The following is a 22,481-nucleotide window of genomic DNA, read 5'->3' on the forward strand; positions in this document are numbered from 1 at the left end:
TTTGTTTGTTTAGGGCGAGTGCGTGCGCGCCATAAAGGCTATCCTTGACTCGCCCGCCCGGCGGAGGCGTTTTTCCGGCCTCGCTTGATTGAACGCACACCTGTGATTACCGGGAGGAGGCTGATCGGGAATCAGAGGAAGCGTGGCGGCGTGTGGATAATTCCTCCTTTGTCTCCCACACAGGGACGATAACTGTCCGGCCCAAGGTCCGGGGCCGCCGGCTAATGGCGCCGCGCTCCAATTAGAGGCGACAGAGACGAAGGTCGCGACCCCCATAAACCTTGTCAGCGGAGAGCTGTCAATCAGAGCGCGGCGAGCAGGGGGAGGGACCCGGCGCCGGGCAGTTATTGGCATGATGGGTGAACCCGGGTCCGATGTGACGAGCTCGACATTGACCTGCACGTTTCTCTCTGATCAAACATCTGCTGCCGATACGGCCGGGGGGGGGGGGCGGAGTCAAACGCGCGGCGGCGTCTTCTGAACGGATGGTCGTTCACTCAAAGGTCAGCGGGACACGCCCCCGGCGCCACACACCTGGGAGTCCGTTCTCTGAGTGACTTTGTCCTCAGAATCCATCATCAAAGCAACGTTTATTTCCTCACGTTGCGAACCGGAAAACTCTCCCATGATCCCAATTATCCATCATTTATCGCCCCCAAAATGAAGATTTGACAATTAACTCGGAATCCGGTGGTTATTTTGACGTTTTGAGCCCAAACAACTGTATGAATGTGATTATTGCCGAAAAGGGATGAAAAAAGAGGCCTTTAATTCACAATAAACTTAAATATTAATGGAAATGAAATGATCGCTTTAGGAAACAGGAGTTCTAATTTAAGATAGAGCAGCTGCTCAATTATTCCACCTTGATAAGCTCTGATTCCGTAGCCAGCAGTTAGAATTACAACTGCCGGATGAGTAAACAAGTCAATAGATGATCAATTATCCAAATTCTCTCGGCTTGAAAGATGAAGCGCTGGAGCTAGCTAGTTAGCTGGAGCTAACGTCGCGAAGGGAAACCAAATCCTGCATCTTAAAGATATTCCTCATGAACCCACTTCAAAAGTGTGACAATATTAAAATAACTTGTAGTGGAGGAGCCAAAGGAGCCCCCAACACACACACACACACACACACACACACACACACACACACACCACCCTGAAATGCTAATACCTCAGCTAAAATGCATGAGATGCGGCGACAAGAAACAGATCTAAATGGAGATGATTCCTGTGTCGTCCAACACAGAAAATAAAAGAAAAACGAGAATAGAGACGAATGAAACGGACAGGGGGCGTGGCCAGTGGCTGACCAATCACCTCGCTGCAAAGTGTGATGCAGAGTTTCAAAGACAAATCAGCAGCAGTGGGCGGAGCCAAGCGCTACACGATATGCAGGAATATTCACGGACGTCTGGGAGAAAAGCTAAAACCCTCCTCGCTGAGCGGCGCCATGGCGACACGGCTCAAGGATCCAGGGTCCAGGCTCCAGGGTCCAGGCTCAGGTGGTTCCTGTCTGGGAACCTTCACGGGGAACTGGGCCATGTTGCCTCTGTTCCAGGCTGGATCCTGGAACATCTATGAGGACATTTTGTCCCTTTGAGACACACAGCAGTCAGGGTGTGGTTGGCCCCGCCCAGTTTCTGCAGTAGCCCCGCCCCCACCGCTGGAGCATATTCCAGCATGCTCAGACTGTTTCTCCATGATGTTTACTGGCTGTTTCCTGTCACACGAGGGGCTGATTTTGGTTGTGACCCATTAAAAACCGGGTCAAGATGGAGGAGCTGTGAATACATTTGACAGAGTTTAATGAAGAGTGAAGCGTTGTGGCGGTAAAGAGCGCGACTCTCATTATCGCGCCCTGCACAGCTCCACGGGGTCGCCTCACACTTATTTTCGGCGCTCCGACTGTCAGCCGATCCAACCCGCGCCGCGCTTTTTTTTTTTCCCGGTATTTTGCGCTCGTACATCCGGACCGAACCCCGGCGAGGCGTCGTCACGACAACACAAACCATCCTCTCCAGCACAGACACGAGCACATTCTTTGACACTGACAACCGCACGGCAGCGCTATGACAACCTGTTAGTGCGGGAACATGTCTGGGGTGTGTGTGTGTGTGTGTGTGTGTGTGATCCTGTAAAGGGGGTGTTTGATGGGAAGATGATTGAGGGGCTGGAACATGGCAGAAGACGTGCAGTCCTCCTGGCTGACATTTTGAGAGGTGTGTGATGAAGCTGGTGTGTCTGCGAGCGACTTGTTTTTCTCGCCGTCTTTAACTCCTTCCCGCCGCCCCCCCCGTCCTCCCCCTGCTCCGCTCACCTCGCCTCGTCCCAAAGCCCAGGACAATACATCAACGCACGTCCAGCGCCGCTCTGTAATAACTCTGGTGTCTGGGGGGGGGGGGGCGCTCCGTCACAACGCGAGAGACAACATCTTTTTTTAATCAATTGAGTGAAACAAACAACGAGCGCCCACAAAAAACGGCAAAAACCCCCACAAAAAAACGAGTGACACACAAATGGAAAAATAAATGAGAGCGGCCGTTTATCAGGCCGCAGAGAGCGGACAGAAAAAGAAAAGAAATTAAACACTCAAGTCATTAAATTACGCCGCTTCTAATTTTGTTCCCTTCCATCACTTTCAATTATTGCGCCCGGCCTTTAAGAATGAGTTACTCCTTAACTACAGAGACCAACAGTCCCTAAAGCAGCGCGCTACATTAGCGGGTGCAGAGCAAACGACTTTCATTTAGCTTTACAGCTGACTAGCTTTTATGCCCCTCTGAAAACTACCCTTGGAGCTAAAATGCTAACGTGGGAGGGCGCGACAGCGGGGTGGAGGGGCAGCGCACGCTAGCACAATGGCTCTAATTAATCACCGCTCCATGTTTCATCTCAGGAGATGATTGAAGGGGGGCAGGACGGGACAGGTGGAGGTGAGCGCGGCCGCCGGGGTCACATGTCAGCGCTAAACCGCTAACAACTGGTCAAAAAGAGTGGTTAGCGATAGAAAACTAGCCCAGAACAGGAGACGGCGACTACAACAGGTGTTAGCATCGTTGACGGGTGCTTGAGATATCAAACTCACTACATCCGTAAGCTAGCTGTTAGCTTCCATCTTTGGAATTAATACTTTATAACATAAATTTGTAGTGCAAAAGTCGCGCAGGAGACGATCAATAAAGAAAAAATGTCTGAGCGTGAAGTCGGAGCTGCAAAATGTTTAATTGCAGAAATCGATAGCGGGCGCGGCCTCAGGAGCTGCTGACGAGCGCTCCGTTGCCTTTTCCTGACCTTTAAGCTGCTTTAATTTGTTGCTTCTATCAAGTGTGGGATTTGCAACAGGATGACACGTATCAAAGGGCTAAGAGGAAGTAATGAGGGCGGCGGAATAATCCCACCGGGGTCACTTTAAAACCTGCACGAATGTGAGCTCCTGGACTGGCTACGTAGCATCAATCCCTCATATTAGCCACCTCAACAGTCCCCCCCCCCCAATATGGACCAGCTAAGCCCCTCAGAACTGCACTTCATATTAGCTTCGACCCGATAAATACGCCCGGAAGCTTTATTTTAAACGGCGTTTTAGCGTCAATGCTGGATCAATAGTCTGTTGATACAGTGAGCTCACACAGAGTCCACACGACTCTCCGGTCTGGACTAGCCTCCCGCGGCGGCGTTAGCCTCCCGCGGCGTGGACCCAAACACAGGAAGAGGACTGGCCATTTCCTGCCACTCGTCTGTTTATTATTGTCAAAGATGCCGGGACAGGAAGTGGAAAAATTGGTTCAAACTGTAAGAAAACATTTCAGGCCTCAATTTCGTCCACGTTTATTAAAAGAAAGAAGAAAAAGGCCGTTTGTCATCGCTAAATGTAACCGTCCGCTCCAGGAACTGAAGATAAAGTGTGCTGTGACGCGGTTGGATGGCGTTCTCCTGTGACGGCACGGCGGTCTCCCCGTTCTTCATCACAGTCCATAACCTGACCGACGGCGGCCGTGACTCGTTTTATCTCCAATCTCCGGCACGAACGCCGTCCTTGCTGCATTTTCTCCCTTTGCTCCGTCGACCGACTCGCTCTAAATCTCCCCGTAAAGACGGCGGCGGCGGCAGCGGCGGCGGCGAGGCTTTCATTCCTGGATGGATTTGAAATGGGACAGATAACCTCGGAGGGCTCACGTTTCCTGGCGGGGGGGCGGAGCTGCCTCACCACAACTTTCCTTGTTCGGGATGCCAGAACCCACCAGGTCGGGTTGTTGAACGCAGCTCAGGTGAAAACACGCGGGCGTGTGGCGAGGTCGGACCGCACACACCCCCATATCCAGCAGAACTCTGGGAAAACTTCCTAATCCTGAACAAACAGGAGGGTTTACACAGACGGACGTCCCAAACAGACCCGGAAAGGTCAGCCTTGTTTGAACGGCTAAGCGATGCAGATTAATACGTGACAAAATGCCGTTTAGCGCGCGCTAATCCTGCAGGTTAGCATTGTTCCCGTATGGCGGGGAGCAGATTCATCAGCGCGCTGATTTCCTGAAATGTCACTGCGATGGTTTGATTCAGGGGCACGAAGATGCCGACAAACAGCTGCTGCAGATGTGGAGGGAAGCGAGCAGCTGAACGCCGCCTGGCGCCAACGCCGCGGGACCCCCGAGGTCAGACGGGTTCGAGCGAGGGATCAGGTTTATGACCGACGCACCGCCGGAGGGAAATCAAGGTGTCCGAACTTTCGGAGTTGTGATGAAGCCAAAACTTCCGTTCGCCCGACACGGAAACAGCTGTCGCCGCGGAGACATCGGCCCCCGAAGCCGACTCGACCTCCTGACCCACAAGATGAAAACCGACCGGCTCCAATTTGTATTCTGCCAAGTCAGCCGGCGCGGTGCCACGAGACCCTGGAACGGGCTGAAGCAGCGTGGTCGGAGCTGGCAGCGCCGGCGTGACGTGAGCCGGGTTATTTTGGGAGCGCCGGCGCCCCGGCACGGCATCAACCACGTGGATACGAGTCCATCCCATTCCTGCGTTTCCCGCCGAGAACTTATTTTAGCCCGCCGGTGCAGAGGAACGCCGCAGCTGACGCAGCTGACGCACCTGACGCGGCGTGAGACCCTGCGGGTCGGCCAAGGTGCCGAGAACGCCGCCGGAGCGCCGCGGCCTCGGCACGCCGTCAGGCTTTGGCCGGCCTCTCCTTTGTTTCTAAAAACAGCTTCCCAGCGTCCAGCCGGCCAAAGTCGTCCCAAACAAACGTCCGAGCTGCGTGGCGGGAAATCCGATTTGACTGCTTATGCGTTTCCTTCATCCAATAAGGGGGCGAGAGGAGTCGACGCGAGCAGATCCTGGCGGAGGAACCGGCCGCAGACGCACGCCGGCGCCGCTCGTTCACATCTTTCCATTATCAACGCTTTCCCGGGCACGCTGCCATGTCCCAGATTTATGCTGCGCACCTCGCTCCGTCTCCCGTGGACCCGGAACAAAGAGGAGAAAACAGAACGCAGCCGCCGTTCCTGCGAAAAAGGGAACAAACCGACGTTCGTCGGCGGAGTCAGTTTCCTGTTTCGGGGCGCCGCGCTGATGCGGCGCTTCTCTCGTCTTCCGGAAGCGTAAAATGATCCTGACTTTGTTCCGGACAATCTTAAGGAACAAACTTTTCGCCTGCGGAACGAGAGAACGTCCAGATATACAAGTCAGCCTGCAGAACCCTGTTTTGGGTCAGAATTGCAGGCAACCACCAGGGGGCGCCACGAGGAGAATGTGGTGAATGTGGTGTCCTGACACCCCAAAGTGTCCTAAACAGGAAGCTAAAGTTAGCTAAAGTTAGCTAAAGTTAGCCCTGCCCTGTCCAACATCCCACACGTTCAACACACCTCACAACTTAAACCAGAACATTTGCAAAGTCTGAACCTTCCTCGGCGGTCCAGGGAAATATTCTCTCGATGCGTAGCGGCGTTGTCCCAGCTCCCACCACGCAGCCACCCGACGCCACGCGTTTATCGCCGACCCGTTGGCCGACGGGGTCTTTAGCCCGAGGCTGCGGAACTGAGCCGGTGGAGATCCGGCTCGTCCTCAGACAAGGACAAATGGGCTTTCACCGAAGCCGCTACCATAATTAGCTCGTGTCAGGCCCCCGGAAAAGGTTGACGGCGGAGCAGCTGACACGTCCAGGCTAATAGGGAAGGTGGCGAGGCCCAGATGTTCGGCGCTCGTTCAGCGAGGAGCGCAAAGGTGATGAGAGGTGATCGTGTTTGGGTGGAGGAAACAGGTGGAGGGGAGTTAAGCTAGCTTACTTTAATGTCCCCCAGTGTGTGCACGTGCGCGTGCGCGTCAGGAAGGCCCGGCGCTCCGCAGCTCGTTCTAATCGTGCGGAACGTCAGACTACTTACAGGATCAATGAGGGAGGTAATGAGAAAGTAATTTTTACTAATTTCAGCGAGCGCCGGCGCCGTCCTGTGAGCGCCGTCTGCGTCGTTACAGGCAACATCTGCAAGGACTCGCCAAGCGTACGCCGGCGAGAGGGCGCGGGGGGGGCGGAAAACTGGCACGAATGAAGCTCGGAGGGAAAAGCGCAGTATCGGCTAGCGGCGCTACGTTCCCGTGCTCGCGCCTTTTCCTGTTGATGGTTGGTCGGAGTCCATGAAACGCCAAGTAGCTAATCTCTGTTAGCAGAGCAGCGCTAACAGCTGACTACAGCCTTTGATCTGGTCCCAGCACGGCCGCTTCCTGGCGTTCCCACGGCGACGTAGCGCAGCGGCAAAGGAGCAAACAAGGGTCCGGCGTTGACTCCATTTGTCTGCCGCCGTTCCCTCATCACATCTGAATATCCGTGACAGAACTCCTGGTTCCATCGACCCGCTTCCCGATGCTTCCTGTCGGAAATCTGCGCCCCGGCAGAGGAAATGCGGCGTGCGAGGGCGGGCCCCTCTACCCCCCGAAGGAGGCAAACGCCACCTCTGCTGCTCCGAGGAGGAGGAAGCGTCTGGCCATCGCAAAGGGTTTGGATGCCGGTGGCGTTATCAGACGTGGCGCCGCGCCGCCATTATTGCGTCCCCGCGCTTATTATAGATTCCATTAAGATGGCAGCTAAATTGGGGGCGGCCATCAGCGGCGAGCGCGCTGTTTGTTTTAGAGTGCTGAGTCACGGAATTATTAAGTGTTCCTGAAGATAACCGATAAATTAAAGTGACAAAACGAGCGGAAAACGAGTGTCCGTCCGCCCCCCACCCCCGACCCCGAGGGGCCGCATCGGAAAAGGGGAAATCAACAAAGACGGAGCCAAAATCCAGATCTGATGAGTCAGCGGGTTCAAATCTGTCGGAAGTCCTGGAAGAGGACGTGGAAAAGAGGCGCTAGAAGATTCTTCAAGAGTCGGCGGCTAATATTTGTTAGCATGTTCTGCCTGTTTGGTGTGTCGTTGGCAGCTATATATTAGCATTTAACATCAAAGGCTGATAAATATGGCAGAGTTAGCATATTTCTAGAAGGTGCGCTGGAGTTTGGGGGTAATACTCGTTTCTCTCTACGTTTCTTCTTCTGTTCGCAGACTTTTTATAGTCGTCATGACTAAAACATTCGCCGTTTCACTCTCTCACCCTTCGACCCCCCGCGGAATCAAAGACATGAAAGGAAGCTGATCCATCGCACCAATCCCAAGAATTCCCTATTTTCTTCCACAGCTATCTGAATGAATCGGGGTTGAATAAACGGAACGTCGACGCTCGATGGCAAACACGAGTTCCGTCGTCGGTCTTCCTCCATCCGATGTGGAAAACAAACAAAGTCGCCGAAATCTAATCAAACTCCGATAAACAAGTTTTAAATCTGCCTGTTTGCTCGAATCACACAAAGATGGCGGGCGTATACGCCCCCCCCCCCCCCCCCCCCCCCCCCCCCCACACACACACACACACACACACACACACACCCAATCAGGAAGATTTCCCAGCAGCCACTTTGGGCCCTTTAAGACATTTTCCTTGCTCGGCTGCAGATCGAGCACATTTTAAATGAAAGATTAGCGTAGTTGCGTTGCGTTATTGTGAGCGCCCCCCCCCCCCACCGGGCTGATTTGTGGGGCCGTTCGGCGGCGTTGGCGGCGCCCTCCCCCCGTTCCAGACTCACTGGGCCCTGAACTGTTGTGCAGCAGGAGCGGTTCAATTAATACGGCGGCGCCGTAAAACAACCATTGAGATGACAAACGGCTAAATGAAGAAGCATTAGCATCGCGGCCCCTGCGACGATGCGCATCTGCCGGAATTTATGCCGGAAATCTGAGCGCATTTCGGGAATCACGCAACAAGAGGCAGGTAGGAGATGGCGGCGTTACCGTAGCGCGTCAGGCCTCGTAAACGCCGGCAAAAGTGAAGGACGCGGGCAGCGTTCCCATCAATCTGCCCACGTTCCAGGGAGGAGGAAAAACAGACTTCCAGGTGAACGGAGCCCGGCGTGTGGCGGGACGGAGACGCTCCCTCTCAGCCGTGTCGATACTCATTTCCTGGCGGCATCGACCGAAGCCGCCGGATAAATATGCATGAAGGCTGAAGGAGGCGGAGGAAGTGGCGCTTTAGCGCTCGCTACATGCTGATTAAACACTGGAGAGCAGGACGACCGCGTCGTGTCTGACAACTACGGGGAGGAATTTTTAATTTCCACGTCTCCACACGCGGGAGCTCGTCTGCTGTTAGTCACGCCCGCCGTTCCCGCTCGTTAGAACCGGACTAAAAAGGCTTTTTGATGATTGCCGGCGCCGCATCTCCGGGTTTAGCTCTGGATTGGGTCCGTTTCTCATGATGTGGCAGCTGATCTGAACACGCCAGATGATGTTTAGCGACGCGCTAACGGGTTCGGAGTGGGCTGGCGGGGAAATTAATCCGGTCCGAAGTTCACTCGGGTTTCAATTAGCCGCATCAGAACAAATTAAGAGGTTAAAACCGTCACCGGTTCTGGTGGCGGAATTAACCTGGCGCCCTTCATTAGCCTCCCGGGGCTGATAAAGCGAGGGCGGCGGCGGCGGCGGCCTTTTCCCTGACAACGGGTGACGAAGTGGATCGCACTCATCGTGAATAGTAACGGCCGCCAACACGCCGGCGTGAGGAGTGACGGATTCAACCAGAGTTGCCTCCTGAGATGGAGGAAATACTCCCTGGAAAGTGGGCGTGTCTCAGCGGTGGCGTGCGTAATCCGCTCCCTAGCGCGTCATGCTAACTCCTTTTGGCTGTGTTGGGAAATCTCCCATCAGCCTCCCGTTGGTGACGCTAACCCCAGAGAGGCCGAAGCCGAACCCGGATCCATCATTTATTCATTTGTCCCCACAAAGAGAGTCTGGAACTGCTGCCAAATAAAGGTCAGAGGTCGCAGAGGCGGCGCTGAAAGGCCAATTACTGAGAAAAAAACGTGTTTTTAAGTGGCGTCTCTTCTTCCGCGGTTGTTGAGCAGCGGACTCCTGATCGGCGCCACCGGTCACGCTGCCGTTATCAGGCGCAGCAGAACGTTCCCGGCTCTTAAATGGGGGAAAAATATGCAGGCAAAAGCTCCGAAATTGTGGCGGAGTAAATAAAAGAGCTATTTAAAGCAGCGCGGCCACGGAGCAACGCTCTTACATAAAGCTTGTGACAAACCGCGCTGACGCACGCTCCATTAGATAATCTTTGACTCAATTTGTTTCTATATTTATGTTTATAGTCATCGCAGTCGGCAGGACGCAGGGAAAACGTGGTCGGGAATTTGATTTCCGCAGCGGAAAAATGAGCAAATGCTAATCGGAAATCTTAAAGAGCGTATTACGGGCGACGTTGGTGCATTAGCGCGCCACCACAATTCATCACGCGCGATTAATGTTTTGGGGGGTTTTTTTCTGCTTTAACGCGATCACCACAGCCGTGCACGTGAGTCACAGCGCACGGCTGTGGGCGTGCGAGTGTTTCTGTGTGCTGGTTTCCATTACAAAGTGAGGACCCAGGACGTTCACGCTACACAGCGGGGACGTCTGAGGGGGTCCGGTCAGGGTGACGTTCCGAGATTTAAGACTGAGTTTCAGTGTGTGTGTGTGTGTGTGTTTATATCCGGGTGGAAGAGGTCGCCACGGGGGGGGGGGGGGGGGGGGGGGGGGGGGGGCGTCTCCTGGTGGACGAATCAATTTGAGCGGACAGCCTTACAAATTGTCGTCCTTGGAGCGCAGCGCCGTTGACCGACAGCTCGATACACCTGCGGTCTGAATCCGCTCCGCAGGTGAATCAGCTGCCCGCCGGTCCTGGAACATCACCTCCGCTCGGGAACGCCGCCTGACGCAGAAACAACGTCAGAATGTTTGTTCGGAAACCGCCGCGTCAGCAGAACGCGCTTATCATCCACTTTATATGTAAATGTGCGAAGCAGACGGCGACCGCCCGCTACAGAAGTTTGAATTAAGGCCGTCGTCTGGCGGGATTTACTTTAGAATCGACCTCGGCGCCGCCGCCGCCAGATACCATCATCGCCAAGCTGAGCGAAAACAAGATGCGCGCGGTTTAAAAGTCAGTCAGCGGCGTTTGACAGGAGACGAGAGCTTCCATCGCTGTCAATGTTAGCATTAGCTTCAACGCTAGTCTCCTCAAAAGAGCACATGAGCCGTGATTCCCTCACAATCCGTGACACCAAGTACGACTCTCACGAGAAGTCACTTTCCCTCCCCGGTGATTTATGCTAGCATCAATGCTAACATTCAGCAGCCTTGTGTGGGCCAGGAGCCACCAACGTTCCTCGTTTCCTCTGACGCCTGAGCAGAAAACAAAGTGCCAGAGAGTCAAACCAACATTAAACATCTGCCAACAGGAGTTTTCACAAAGATTTGGCAGCGAACCCCCCAAAACAGCAGCGTAGCGACGGCGGCGGCGCAGCACAAGCGTGTTAGCGCCACACTGCTGGGGTGGAAAAGGGGGAAAAAAAGCTGCCAGACTCCAGCAGCTCTCTGGAAAAGTAACAAGATTTAACCTTTTTCACGCGAGCACTGAGTGGGCTCCTCCTGACTAATGAACACGCTACGACTGGATGCTAGCGCCTGGGGTTAGCATGTGGGTGGCTTTAAGTGTGACTGTGTTTGTGTTGCTGCGTGGGAGCCGGCAGATACAGAATAAGTCATCGGTGCAGAAACTGAACTTCCCCAAACAAAGTCCAGAATTCAGGGAGCTCCAGTCCTCGACCCGGAGACGTGGAGGGTGACTCCGTGTTAGCGTCACACTCGCTATCCATAATTACGCTGCCTGTTGCCCCGAGTGACACCGTTGCATTGGGCTCCCCTCTCCAGGAATCACCGGGAATTTCTCTCTGCTGAGGACAAAAGTCCTCCCGCTTCTTTTTAGCATTAAAAATGGCCCCAAATGCTGCCCGAGTAAAAATACCTAACCTTATCTTGCTAACGTCTCATATAGCGCAAAGATCATTCGTGTGAAACCGCGGAGGTGCTAGCCGGGAAGGATTAAACTTGCTAGCAACTTTACTGGCTAACTGCTTTTCTACCAAGGTTTTGCGACAGTGCGCACAACAGAAGCCTAAATGAGCTAATGCTAATGTTAGCAAAGACTTCCACCTCCAGCAGGAATCCCATATTTACATGCTAGCTGAGATAATCATGTTGGGATGGTAGCTTAAATTTGGGAACGCCGAGGTTTTTGGTGGGATAAGAGATTTTGTTACAGGATATCAAGTCGCCCAAAAGCCAAAAATGTTTGTAAACTTGAACATTTTTAGCCTCAAGCTAAAAAAAAATGTGAAGCGCTGCGCAGAAAAAACAACTGAGCGAGCTCAGAAGCTGCTGCAGAAGCCGTTAGCGCCGCTAAGTTAACCAGAAAACAGCCTCAGCATCTGGATCAAACAGGTCCCCCAAAGTTACGCAATCCCCAACGTTCCTGTGGGGGGGGCGAATGAAAGTCGCGGCGTCCTGACGGGTGACGTGATGCTGTAAACGTGGAGCTTCTTTCCTGGCAATTAAAGAGCAGAGCCTCATTGATTTCCGATGCTGCTCCGGACTGACTTGGCTGTCACAATGAGGCCTGCGGAAAGGTGACCATGCCTCTGCTCGCCGTGATAAACCCGCCATGTCATCAGGGGGAGAGGACGCCGCGTCCCCCGCCGCCCCCGCCCCCCCAGGTCGCCGCGTGGCGGTACGGGCCGCTCCGTTTGGAGACGCAGTCGGCGAAAGAAAACGGAGCCGTAACAGGTCAAATGGCTTCGGGAGCGTTAGCGCTCATGCTAATTCAAGATGGGAGAAGGGAGGCGAGATCGTGGGAGCGCCGGGGGGGCGGCGGAAACCTCGGCGAGAGCCGGTGACAAACACCCATAAATCAGAAGTCGATCCATCAGCCGGCGCCGGCGGCGGCACTTTCAACGGACGCGGTGGCGGGTCAGAACTGCGGCTCTTTGAAATGATTGGCAGCTGGGTTATGTTTATCGATCGGCTGGATAATTGACTGATTCTGGCGTCGTTAGAAACGGAGTAACGACCACATGTCAGCGGCGTGACGGGACGCCGCCGCCGCCGGGACTTCTGCTCGAGGGCTGACGAGCCAGTTTAACGGACAATCATAGACGGATCGAGAGGGTTCGAGCCGTGACTGTTGGGGAGCCTCTCAGGGTTGAGCTTTGATCTCTTCTTTGATTTCTTTTGATCTGCAAAAGCCAAATTACTGGGAACGCCGTCGTCTTCCTCGGCACGCCGCAATTTTTCCACATTGCAATAATACGACCCAAAATACACGATGGCGCGTTTCCACCGCAGAACGACGCCGAAGGGCGAAGGAGGAAGGAACGTTGTTGTTATTCCCGGGAAAAGAGCAGGAGCCCTCGGCTTGTTTACCATTTAACTGGAAACTGTTTATGATGGCTTTGTAATTATCTCCTTGACAATGATAATTCACACACACACACACACACACACACACACACACACACACACACACACACACACACACACACACCCCTCTTCTGTCTACTCCTCTTGAATGGTCATGTGATCCGGCATTCATCATTTAGCCCAAATATTTGAGCTGCAGACGGGCTGATGGATTGTGGGTAATGAATCAGGACCCGCACAAGCCGTCACCGACACAATAATCAGTCTCTGCTCTCCGGATCAGCCGAGGGCCGAACCTTCGGAGCTCATCCGTCCCCCCGCGAGGGCCTTAATGAGACATTAGCCATGCTAGCAAACGACCGACGGGAAAGCGAAAGTCACTTTCCAGGTAAAGGCCGTTCTCTTGACCATAATCAGTCCCCGAGTGGCGCTGAAGGCGGGAAACGACTCGGCCTCCATCACAACAGCTTGCTGCTGATTTTATGTGGCCCCCCCGGGGCCCATCCAGGGCCGCGGAACGTCTTAATAAGCCTCAAATAGCCCAGGTCATCTGCTTTTGTTGTCGCCCAGATTCAGGCAACACTCGCGTCTCTTTAGGAGCTCGGCAACGATTGCTTCTGTCGGACCGGGACTTTCGGATGTACCACAGCGATAAAAACATCGAGTTGTGCGACCGGAACCACGTAGCGGGACCCGCCGCTGTAGCCACGGTAACAAAGAGGAACAGAACCATTTCAGGTTGGCAGCTAGTTAGCCTGGTTAGCATCGCTCGAGAATTAGCGACTGTTGGACGACGACACGCAGAGGCAGACGAGTCAGAGAGAGCTGGTGCAGGATGACTCGGCGGTTTGGGACCCGGCGTCGGACGGGACGGACGAAGACAGGAAGTGACGGGCTGATGCAACCCCCCGCTGGGCCTCCCACCTCAATTAGCTCAGCTCATCTTGGCGTTCTGCTGATGGACGCGGCGCCGCAGTCCGGGGAGTCCGGCCCGTTAGAGAGAAGCGGTGAGTCAGTGAGCGGCGTCCAGGCGGGACGCACATGCAGATTCTGCATTTGGGCATCTGTGTGTGTGTGTGTGTGTGTGTGTGTGTTGCCGTTCACACCGGAGCCCCGCCGTCTTCTTGCTACCAAACACCTGAACCAATTAGGCAACGCTAACAGAAAAACCACCAAAGAGACTCCCCAAAGAAGACGTCGTCAACACACCGGCAGAAACTCGAGTTGCAGCAAAAGTTGCAGCAAAAGTTGCCGGGGACTTTTCCGACTGCAACTATTTCCTTGTTTCTCAACACTGAACTCTGCAGCAACAACAGAGATAAAAAAAGCAACGCAGACGTTGGTGCAACTGAAAGTCGACGGAGGACAAAACAGGAACCAGAACGCGTTGCTAAAACTCGCGGGTCAGAGTTAGCCATCAATCACAGCGGGTCGCGGCCACGTGCGCGCCAGCATCCGCTAGCTTAGGTGCCAACAAGCGTGATAGAAAAGCTCAGTTACTTATCACAGTTACTAGCCTAGCCTAGCTGATCTTTAACACAGCTAATGGCTGATTCTATTGCTAGGTTTCACACAAGTTTTAGCACAAAGGTTAAGAAAAGCTATTAATCTGGAGGACCCCCCCCCCCACCACACTCCTGAGTTGGGGAGGCGACTGGGGGGTCAGTGGGGGGGGGGGGTTTGTTTACAGTGGTGATCAAACGCAGCGGGGTCGGGCGCCGTTGCCGGAGGCCGTCGTTTCAGGTGGAATCGCTAAAACTTCAGATGTACAATCGAATGTTTTGACCTCCCGCTGAGACAGAAAAACATTTTTATTTTCTTCTTCTTCTTCGCCTCCTCGGCGCCGCTTCCTTTCATCTCACAGCTCACAACAGATCCGAGGAGAAGAGCGGGAATTTCCAACGCTGGATAATTGAGATTCCAATCTCCAGAACCGCAAGAGCGGAGAGGAGAGACGGAAGCTAACGGAGGAAATTCACAGATTTATACGAATAAAATAACGATTTGCTGATATTTTAACCGATATCTGAGCCACGGTTCGAATTTCATGTCCCGAAAATATCAAAGCTGGAGTCACGTTCTCGTCTGTATCAACAGCGCCCCCTTCTGTGCCGAGGAGGTAAACATTGAAACGGCTGACTCGGCGATATTACGCTAAGCTAGCGCAGAGAACTTTGCTGTTACCGTAGAGAGAAGCGACGCTTTTAACTCCTCCTACGTTAAGACTGAAAAACACGCACAGATGGTTCGCAGGTCAGTCAATGGTGGCACTTCCCCCAAATTCTTGATTAGGGAATTATCCATCCGTATCTTGGCAATATGTTGCGAGGGAACAACGGCGCCGCTCATTAAAGTCGGCACGCCCGACTCCTGCGGGCCGCTCGCGAAAAACAAGGTGTTCAGCAGGAACTCGACTTGTTGATTAGAAAAGAAAAAGTGATGAGATGGAAATTAGATCTGCTCCTTCGGGTTTAGTCGGGCTGAGTGGGCGGAAAACGCTCCGCTTTTATTGCACCAGGATCGGGACTCGTCTTTGAGCGCTCCGAGCCGAGCGAAGAGGATCGCGTTGGTTTACCGAGCGAAAACACGTGAGACTATTTAACAACATAAGCACCAATAAAGTCAGACACTACAGCCACGAGGGGGCGCTACTGCCCCTCCAGTATCGTCAGGGGACACGTTCCCAAATATTCCAAACGTAATCTCGCTATTCCGAGGAAGCTTTTCGGTTTTCGGTGTCATTTGTATCACAAAAGCCACAAACGATTTGCCAACTTCCTGTTGCCTCCCGACCTGGATAAAAGGACTCTGAACACGTGGCGACTCCGGCCTACCGTGACGAAACCGGCACACGGATAACGCGCATTCAGCCGAGGCCTCTGACAGCTCGCCGCGTCACCTGCGGCGGTTCCCAGACGTCCCGACTGATCGGACCTTGTCCCCGGGAGTCGAAGCGCCGCGGCGAGTCGGCACGCTTCCTGTCTGAACTGAGTGAACACATCACATCTGAGGAGCGGCGAGGGATGAAGAGCGGGACGAGACTTCCCGGACGGCGGCGGTGGCGAAAGATCGTGAGAGCGTCCCAAACTGCGAAGTGGCTAATTCAGCGCAGGAATGTTTGTGTCTCCTCCTGCGGCGGCATTCCCGATCCTCAGCCCATCGCCGTGTCTGAGGCTGAATAATGCACGGCTCCATCCGGGCGTGAGCCAAACCGCGTCGACATACTTCCTGCTTTATTTCTTTAGCCCGCCGCCGTAGGATACGCTAACGAGGAAGCTAAACCCAGACGGGGAAGCGTGCCGACCCGACGGCACCACGTCAGAGTTAACGTTAAAGTTTTCTTTCATGAGAAAGAGGTGCGGCGCCACCTGCTGACACGTCTGTGAACTACAGTCTTCCTGCCTTTTTAGCATTTTAGCTCTTCTTCTCTGAAGACCAGAGCCAAGCCCCAAAATAAAGGCAACATCTGTTACCCCCCCTGGTGGCTGGCAGCAAAACAGTTCAAAGTATCAGCTCGCTGATCCGGATCACGGAGGGGACACGTCCGTCTTTTGCTGCTCTCCAGCACCCCCTACTGGTCCGGCCCCAGGTGCTGCTGGCACCCCAGTCAACACTCGAACTTCCTGGGTTTCGCTGCTGGGCGCGACGCGCGCTAATCCCGCTAACAGCCTCCTCCACTCAGCTCGTCCTCCTCTGTGGATTTAAGGCTTTTGCATTTTTAACGTGAATCGCGGTCGTGCCAAAATTCCATTTCGGAGTCAAAAAGCTGCTCAGTCTTAATTGTTCCACTTTCACAAAGTCTTTTTTTTGTGCGTGCGTGCTGGAATATGACCCCTGGCGCCGCCGATCGCAAACTTTAAGAGCTTTTAATCCTCTTTAATTTGTGATCACTTGTAATTCAAAAAGCTAGCTCATGAAACCACGCGAAATTCCTCCTTTAATCGCCGTTTTTCTCCCCACCTCGGCGGCGTTTTCCTGCACGCACGGACCGAATTACCATGAAAATTGCTGCACAAATATTTTGGCATCAATCACTCAGCAGAAACTGCTAAATAGCTGCGAGCTGAGCTGAGAGCGGGAGAATTAGGAGGGATTTTACCGACAGAGCTTTAATGGGAGCACTGGTTCATCTGGAGGGAAACGAGCTAATTATCCCAGAACAGACCCTGATGATGGTGATGATGGTGATGAAGGTGATGTGAGGACAGGCCCCGCCATGTTTACCTGCACTACACGAGCTCCTCCTCTATTATTTATCCCCTCTCATTAATTATTGATTGACGGGTGTGAGCAGCTCAATGTTCGGCCATCATCGGAAACACTCGGGCTTCCGTCGGCTTTAAGGACTTAAAGCAGAAAAGTTTGGTGGATTCCGCGGGGGGGGGCGTCTCTGCCCCCCCTCACCTGAAGTTGCAGCTGACGACGAACATTCGCGGCTCGGAGCTGCTGAGAATTCGGCGCGTTCGCCTGAAAACGGCGCGCGGGGAGGGTTCCGCGTCCTACCTGCTCGTAGCAACTCTCCCAGGTGAGGTTGAGGAGGCAGGCGGCGGGGATGAGCTCGTCCTCGGGGCGGGAGCAGCCCTCCATGGCCACGCGCGTGGGCTCGGGGCTCGGGGTTCGGGCGGCGCGGACGGAGGTTCGGTCCGGGGCTCCGGCGCGGACGGAGGTTCGGTCCGGGGCTCCGGCTGGTCTCTGCACCGGCGCGTCTGGAGGTGTGTCTGAGTCCAGCGCGCAGCGGCGGCGCGCGGGCTGCGGCTTCCACCGCATCACGTGGGCGGATGGATTCGTCCTAAAACTCGCGCGGGGTCTCCGAACGGCCGTCACGAGGCGCCAAAAGGCAGCAGCGATGAGTCGGTAACCTATAGAATCTATAGGTCCGGTCGTTCGAACATCAAAGGCTATGACAGGGTTCCGGTGGAGTGAAGGTTCTGGCGGGATTCAATCCGGGATTTTTGCAATAAATAAGGTTAAAATCAGAACTCGGGGACGAAGAAGTCAACTCTAAATTCAAACAGATGACAACAACACTGAAGACGGTTTATTTAGTTTATAGTTTATTTCTATTATCTATGTTGTTTTTAAAATGTTAATGTCGACTAAAGTGATCACACAGAGGACGTGTTAGCTTCAGAAAATGAGGCTAAAACAGACACAAATGTACATGTTAGCGCTCAAGTCAAATCAAAGTAAACTGGAGTTCATACAAAGGACTTTATTTAACTTTTGGGAACTTTAAATGATAGAATAAATGGACGAAACACAGAAATTCAGCTCAGAATGTTTATTTCTAAGAACAAATATCAACCAGCCACTTGGATCATGGTCCTCGAGCACACGTGTGTTCATATTCATGAACAGGAAGCAGCAGACATTTCTGTCATTTCTGTTGATGTTTACACATCCTGCGCGGCTATTTGCTTATTAGCTAGCAGAGGTTTGACGAGATCGCTAATTTTTTCTTCTTTTCAAAGTCTCTAAAGTTCCGAAAGCTGACTTCAGACGGTTAGTGAAACGAGTTCATGCTAATGTAGCATCTGCAGCGCTGCTGCGGCAGTCGGGAGTTTATCTGGAGGCGACTGAAGAACAAATGTGGCTTAAATTAAAAACGTCTTAAACACTGTCGGACAGAACGCGTTCTCCGTGTGCAGCCGAGCTGAGAACAGAACATCTGAGCAGAAGGGCTGCTAGCCCAGCTCATTTCGCGAGCTGTCTGTTAGCGCGCTCTTTAGAGCCTAGCGTTCCTCCGCTCTTTCGCCGGCCTCCTTGTTTGATCAGATGTGTTCGCCACGCATCATCGGCACCCGTTTGAAGTGCGGTCAATTGGCGCGGCGGAGCGCGTGCTCTCTTTCCTGGGAGGAACTGTCAAGCGCCCGCAGCGGCGCAGCGGCGTGGACGGACAGAGAAGGACGGCGGACGTCCCCCAAGGTGATCGGACAGAACGCAGCCCCCCACTTCAGCTAATTAACCCTCGTGAGGCTTGTTAGCCGTGTCGATACGGCAATGAAAAGTGCATTTGAATAGCAACAAATAAAGGCTTCGGGGGGGGGGGTTCCGTCCCACCGGCGGTCCGAGTCGTCACGCTCCATTAAAAACACGCAGAGCGGCGGCAGCAGAACCGGCCGCGGCCCGTTCCGCCTTATCTGTCATCATCCACGAGGTCCGTCCTGAGGAGATCCATTTAAAGATTAGCAACATCGGCACGGACGGCCGCCGTGGATCCGGGATCCACCCGGCCGGCGGATCGTTGCCGTTGCTAAATGAGGTCGAGTCCGCCGCGGTCCCGCCTCGTCCTACAGGTAGCGCTCTGCTGCAGCTCTTAAACAGGCCACATTCCCCCTACAGGGGCGATTTATCAGGTCTAACCTGGCGGTACGTGCGTGTGCTCGCCTATCACGGAGGGCTGCAAAGCGACTGTCATCGATGGCGTGATTGAATTGTTCCCTCGCGCCGTCACCAGAGGGGCTATTACTTCAAATTAGCATACAAATTCAAACCCGGACAGATGGATTTGTCACATTCGGGTCGCCATCTTCCTGCGAGATTGGCTTTGCTCGCGCTGCGTGATGGAGATAAGACACCTGTCTGGGCAGGGATTGGCGGCGGCGTGGAGGAGGCGGGGAAGGAGCTCCTGGAACGCTGAGGTGTTCTGCAATAAAGTTGCTGCATCCCAGAGCCGCAGATGATGATGAGGCACCATCCAGCACAGCGGGGGGCCAGATTGAGCCGCGGGAGCATTTGTTTGTTTTATTGTGTTACGGCCGGGCGGTTCAACTGGTCAACAGGCGACGGCACTAGCTCCGCCCCCGCACTAGCTCCACCCCCAGCACTACTGGTAGTCAAAAAGATGGCAGGTCAAAAGGGCAGGAAGCCACGCCCCCTTATGCCACTCACATAAAACACAAATTGGAGGATTAACGATCTTCATTAGCGATCATGGCCGAGCTGATCGGCGGCTAACGCCGGACGCGGAGCCCTGTCGGTGCCTCGGAATCAGCTCCGGTTCTGGTTCCGAGTTTCTTCCCAGGGAAAAAACAAAAAACATCCATTTAAAAACTCGTCTCCCAACAGTCCGAAAAATATTAAAGCGCACATGCTAATTTCCTGAGTTAGCACATTGCACAATCTGAGGGCTTAATTTAAAACTCCCTTAGCAGGTCCGGTATCTCTGCCTACCTACCAGACTCTTCGGAGATCGGCAGAAAACTGCTTACCGGCTCATTTCCGACCGTTTCCTCAGGTCAGCGTCGGATGTGTTCTACAACTGATGAAGAGTCGGGAAGCAGAAGCGGGGGAACGCAAGGTCGCGCGATCCACCCGGCTCCCGTGTACCCGGACACACGCAAATCTGGATTAGCAGCAGTTCAATAAATTGCTTTTCTGAGGATGATGTAAGAGAAATAAAACATGTCGTTGTGCCGTCGGGGCTGAGAAGAGACGCCCGTCTCTTCCTGCCTCAGGACCGGCTGGTTCCAGAACCGCACCCAACAGCTTTTAGCATTTTAAGATGAGCTGGCAGCAGGCTATGCTAGCAGAGATAGCCTCATCCATTCCAGACTCACACACATTCCCCCCGGATGTTGCAGCGGTGGTACGTTCCGGCTCATCCTGAATCGATCCGTGACCACGGACAGCAGGTAGCGCGCGTCGGTTCAGGAAGTTCTGGTGGCCCCGCCGTCAGTCCGGGTGAGGTGGACGAGCGTCGGACGGTCAGGACGGTCAGCAGCCTCAGGGGGCGGAGCAAAGCTCGGCCTCGTCTGCCGCCTCCAAAGGTTGGACGAAGTCCTGCGGGAGACAACGTAGCCGCCCGTGAGGACAGGTGAGGCCACGCCCCCAGAGAGGACAAACGCCCACTGAAACGTGCACGATCGTCCCACAGGCGGCGCTTCCCCCAGCGGCGGCGGTGGGAAACTCGGGCCCAGTCGCTTGAAGTGTCAAACGCTCCTGATTGTGGCTCTAATGGGGGGAGAGCTGCGTTTATTGAGCGGCGTGCTCGGCCGGCGCCGCTCCTCCGCTGTGTTTTCATGCTTCTAATGAACTCGCCCGCTTCAGCTGCACGCCACGTCGGCGCAGGTGGGTAAAGCCAACGCTCGCTCCCCGAGACCCTCCGAGGCGTCAGGATCCATCTCGATGAGCAGCGTTCCGGCCCAAACTGCAATTACAGCTGCAACGCTCCAGCTACACCTACAGGCTCGGGGGGTCTGCTCCCCCCCCCCCCCCCTTCCCCCCCATCCCGCAGACCTCAGCCCCCCCCCAACCTGAACGCATCAGCATTAACAACCATTTGGGGCTAATTGTTGGTCCTTCCTTTGCTGGGTGGGGGGGGTGGGGGGGGGGGTAAAATACCTGAGAGGAGACTGGAGAAATCAAATGTTTGCAAAGAGGGGGGTTGCATGTGTGCATGGGGGGGGGAGTGGGGGGGCAGCAGACAGCGACTGGGTGAAGGAGGGGCTCGTTTCTCATCCTCCACTCAGGCAGCCGCCACAATGGAGGCAATTATGGGGAACTTTCTACTTAATGCTCCCACACGAGCCCCCCCCCCCCCCCCCCCCCCCCAATCCCCCCCCGGTTTGGTTAAAAGATTTTTCCTGCAAATGCAATTATTGACCTTTGGCTCAGCGCCGCTGGAACCTAATGACCAGTTGCATGTTAACTGAAAATTAGCTTCAAGCACCTGCAGAGCTGCACCTTCGTTTCCCTCCGGTCCCACAAAAAAAAGAATTCCATTTCACCGGGGGGGGGGGGGGATTTTTTATTATTAACAAATATTGATCAGAAGCATCAAAGCTACTTTTTTATTCTAAAAGGCAGAGTGTCGGCCCACCAAGAAGGTGTAAATCTGACTTCCTGCTAGCATGACGCGGCGGCGCTACATTAAAGCACCAGAACAATCAATGAGACAAAAGGCTACAGGAACATTAAAGCACGCTGGCTTCAAGGGCTCCGCTGGAAATGTCAGCAGGTAAATGAATCCCACCCAGGTGAGTCCTGCTGCCTCAGCCCGTTTGGACTTTTCCATTGGCTCAGGTTTGGGGGGGGGGCTGTTTAGATGAAGCTTCTGCCACAGCTGGATCACACCAATAAAAGCGAACACTCCTGGAGGTGGGGGGGGCCGTGGGGGTCAGTCACGTTCCGCCGGAGGAGGATAAAAGGAAGGCAATAGCTAAGGTGATAGCGCCACTATTGATGTAACCAATTTCATTCTCAAAATGGCGTTTGCCACGGCGGACGGGGAGAGATGGGTTTAATCTCAGAGGTGAGATGAAAACTATATTATGGTGAGAAAAGGGAGGTGGGGGAGGTTAAAGGGGGGGAGGGGGGGCAGCGGCGTGTCCCAGATCCATCAGCGTCCACACAGAAGCGCGCAGACGTGAAATAAAGCTGCAGATCTTCTGGCTGCGGCTCCCCAGCACCACCACCAGCACTTCCTGCTCACGGCCCCTCCCACACCCGCCAGCCCCTCCCACACCTGCCAGCATCCTGTCACCTCCTCCAGATGTGCGTCAGCAACAGGTGAGTCAGTCTGATGGTGAAGCTGCTGCAGCTGAAACTCACAAAGTGTTTGTGTTGCTGCACGATAATCACAAGCTACCACCACTGGGGGAGGCTGCCCCCTGTGGTTCCTCCTGGTACTGCAGTCGGTAGTTCTGTGGAGTCAGTGG

The 22,481-nt window shown here is 54.1% G+C and overlaps 1 protein-coding gene and 1 long non-coding RNA gene across 6 annotated transcripts in view; both read right to left on the reverse strand.

The window, feature by feature from the left end:
- ppargc1a (peroxisome proliferator-activated receptor gamma, coactivator 1 alpha) overlaps positions 1 to 17,604 on the reverse strand; it is a 207,086-nt gene extending 189,482 nt beyond the window's left edge. For all 5 annotated transcript variants that reach the window (XM_029839965.1, XM_029839957.1, XM_029839963.1 and 2 more), the window contains exon 1: positions 17,326 to 17,604. In XM_029839965.1, coding sequence (XP_029695825.1) covers positions 17,326 to 17,589 — 264 coding nt within the window. In that variant the 5' untranslated portion in view covers positions 17,590 to 17,604. The remainder of the gene's footprint in view (positions 1 to 17,325) is intronic.
- A 484-nt stretch (positions 17,605 to 18,088) lies between these two features.
- On the reverse strand, positions 18,089 to 20,112 carry LOC115250649 (uncharacterized). Its single transcript, XR_003889220.1, has 2 exons — positions 20,034 to 20,112; positions 18,089 to 19,838 (listed from the first exon to the last, which is right to left on the reverse strand). It is a non-coding gene; the product is annotated as an uncharacterized lncRNA (long non-coding RNA).
- Positions 20,113 to 22,481: the final 2,369 nt, after the last annotated feature.

Source organism: Takifugu rubripes, chromosome 8 (assembly GCF_901000725.2).
Source record: "Takifugu rubripes chromosome 8, fTakRub1.2, whole genome shotgun sequence".
Taxonomy (NCBI): domain Eukaryota; kingdom Metazoa; phylum Chordata; class Actinopteri; order Tetraodontiformes; family Tetraodontidae; genus Takifugu; species Takifugu rubripes.